The following is a 3,173-nucleotide window of genomic DNA, read 5'->3' as shown; positions in this document are numbered from 1 at the left end:
CAAGTCACCGTGTGAAATTTACGCCTGAAAGCATTAGGCCTCACTCTTATCTCTCACTTAAAACAATGATAAGAAGGTATATAAAGCACTGTGTTACCTATATAGAGAACAAACTCTTCGACAGTAAGTTTCTGGGCTTTGTTGTAGTTACCTGCCATAGTGGTTTATATATATATATATATATATATATATATATATATATATATATATATATATGTGTGTGTGTGTGTGTGTGTGTGTGTGTGTGTTGTGTGTGTGTCTGTATAATTGAATCACGAAAGTTTGGAACGTGATAAATCCATAAATAAAGGTATAAACCACGAAGGAAAAATAAACAACGGAGTTTCTGCAAGATCTTTCGACTTCAACCTCCTTTAGTTTGAAGTCGAAAGATCTTACAGAAACTGCGTTGTTTATTTTTCCTTTGTGGCTTAACCTTTATATATATATATATATATATATATATATATATATATATATATATATATATATATATATGTACACACACATACATATATACACACACACACACACACACATATATATATATATATATATATATATATATATATAATATATATATATATATATATATATATATAATTGTATGTATATCAAGTATGATTTATTCTTAATTTGTAGCCGAAGAATGGGGCAACTTACTATTTATTAGCCATAATCCATATCTTATGACTTTACTCCTCGAAAAAATGTCCCAATTGTTCAGTTTTCTCTAATTTCTGTGCTGCGGTTTCGCACGCCATATTTGTCCCTTTCTTTATTTATGCCATGTTCTATAATGGATCTGCTCTTTCCATAAGTTTTCGTTTTCGTCGATAACTTACATGCTTACTCAGGCCCGAATACGGAAATGCAGATAAGCCATCTACTATCTTCTCGAAGCGTCTCCGTTCCTCTCTCACAGCTTTCCTTTGAGACCCTTTCTTATTCTCGCTTCATCTTGTCAGAAACGACCTGAGACCCAAGAAATATTATGGGAGAGTTTGGCCGGTGGTAACCAGAAAATACTGGAAATTTTGATTATCAGGTCTTCCACGGATGTAGAGTTACATGCCAAGAAGTGAAATTGCCCATAGATATCTATAAGGCTTGTCCACCCACGCTTGTTGGTTCATGGCTTCCCAATGGAAGGATACTCCCCTTCCCCCGGCATTTGATTAGATATGTGCCTGGTCTCCTTGGCTTCTCACCCCTCGCCCGTCGAGTGTCCTTCTTTAGAAAACTATGTACTATATGGACAAGCAGATTAGGCCTTCACCTTAGGTTTTTAGTTTGGTATGGTTTTTATGTAAGCTTTTTATCAATTACGTATACATACACACATACATACATACATATATGATATATATATAATATATATATATATATATATATATATATATATTTTATTTATTTATTTAATATTTTATATGTATATATATAGATATATATAATAAATATATATATATATATGTTATTTATTTTATTTTTTTTAGGTATATATTATAAATGATAATATATATATATATATATATATAATTATATATATTAATATTTGTATATATATATATATATATATATATATATATATATATATATATAATATATATTCCTTTTCTTTCATATAAATTGTCAGCATCGTTGACCTTCAGCATCACTGACCTTCTTGCCGGAACAAAAACTTAACATAAACTTGGCAATTAATCCGCTAATGGTTTTGGAAAGTATTTCAAGTTTGGGCTGTGGTTACACTCACCCGTCAAATCAAATATCTCCTTCTAATAAACCTTCTGGTTAATTTATTAATATTGTATGATGATTCCATGAATCCCTAAGATACGAATATATGGAGCTCATATCGTGGAAATGAGTTTCATACACCAGAGAAGGATTTTTATCAGAAGCCTAGTCAAGGAGTCCTATCAATACCAGAGTGGCACTCCAGTTGTTTCACTCAAGATCGGCGCAGTTCCCTGCTGCTCCCAAGAGAGCTCATTCGTGACTGTTGTCCTTGATGAACTGACAGCAAAGATACCCAGCCTTATGGAGAAAGAAATATCAGTTGACTAGGAAACTTGTAACAAACCTGAGAAGCCTGTTATGAGACACTATTGGTGGGTCCTATCAAGGCCTTTCAGTAGTCATTAGCTGTAAATACTACTGCGCTTAGGGATACCAACCAGACCATGTTGTCGGTATTAGGTTTTGCATTAAAATTAAAAAAAAAAAAAAAAAAAAAGTCAATTGATTTTATCAGCTCTTCGTTTCCTTTCAAGGAAGAAGTCCCCCGGCCTCGCATTATTCTAGTTTTAACAAAATGATTACTGATCATGTTATTACATTGACTACGGAGGTATGTGGTTACGTCAGAAACATGGCGGTTTCATTTATTTACTCGTCATTTACTTGTTTCTCCGGGAATAAAATGGAAAACGATTCATTTCATTTCTCACGTGGAGAAGTGTTGTATTGACGGTTAGCAATAGTAGCAAGACTTGAAAAATACAGAATTCGTTAGTGATTTTCAATCAAACATTATAAGTGAACTGGAGTGCTTGAAAAGGCAAATCTTCGAAAACTGAGAAAGTGTGAGGAATCTTGAGTTTAATGACAGTGCTTATCAACTTGCTTACCTTTGTCCTGTTTCATAACAATTTAACGATATGCTGTCTCTTTCAGATGAAGTCTATCGCCCTTGTCTTGCTTGGCGTGGCTTTAGCCACATGCAGTCCGGCCACTAATGAACGATGGATTGAATTCAAGGTAAGACTGAATAACTGGAAGCCCTTCTCTAGTTCATGGGCAGAATATATTCCTAAATGTCAATGCAGCTATTCACCTTTTCAGGATTTTTATGTCATTACTTGGGAACTTTGGAAATTTAGTTGTCACTTTCTTCTCCAGAATAACAAAGGACATGTTATTATGAATAAACAAAGCAATTTTACAGGTAACTCAGTGTCTAAGAAATATGGCATTTTAATATATCATATGAATGGCTGTGTATTTTCAAGAGTCTAAACGCTTAGTAATATAAGAAAAATAATAAGAGAAATAGAACATTTCCACAGTGCGTAGTTACAAGGAAATGTGATATTTCCGGCACTTCAGGTTTACATCTAATTAGTAAATGTTTCGATTTTAAAATGTCCTTTTTGATTGATAATAATTTG

The 3,173-nt window shown here is 32.9% G+C and overlaps 1 protein-coding gene across 1 annotated transcript in view; it reads left to right on the top strand.

Moving 5' to 3' along the window:
• The first annotated feature begins 2,610 nt into the window (after nucleotides 1-2,610).
• Nucleotides 2,611-3,173, top strand: part of LOC135222837 (procathepsin L-like) — a 6,492-nt gene continuing 5,929 nt past the window's right edge. The window contains exon 1 of the mRNA XM_064261168.1: nucleotides 2,611-2,763. Coding sequence (XP_064117238.1) covers nucleotides 2,680-2,763 — 84 coding nt within the window. The 5' untranslated portion in view covers nucleotides 2,611-2,679. The remainder of the gene's footprint in view (nucleotides 2,764-3,173) is intronic.

This window comes from Macrobrachium nipponense, chromosome 8 (genome assembly GCF_015104395.2).
Source record: "Macrobrachium nipponense isolate FS-2020 chromosome 8, ASM1510439v2, whole genome shotgun sequence".
Taxonomy (NCBI): domain Eukaryota; kingdom Metazoa; phylum Arthropoda; class Malacostraca; order Decapoda; family Palaemonidae; genus Macrobrachium; species Macrobrachium nipponense.
This window is presented reverse-complemented; position numbering and strand designations above follow the sequence as displayed.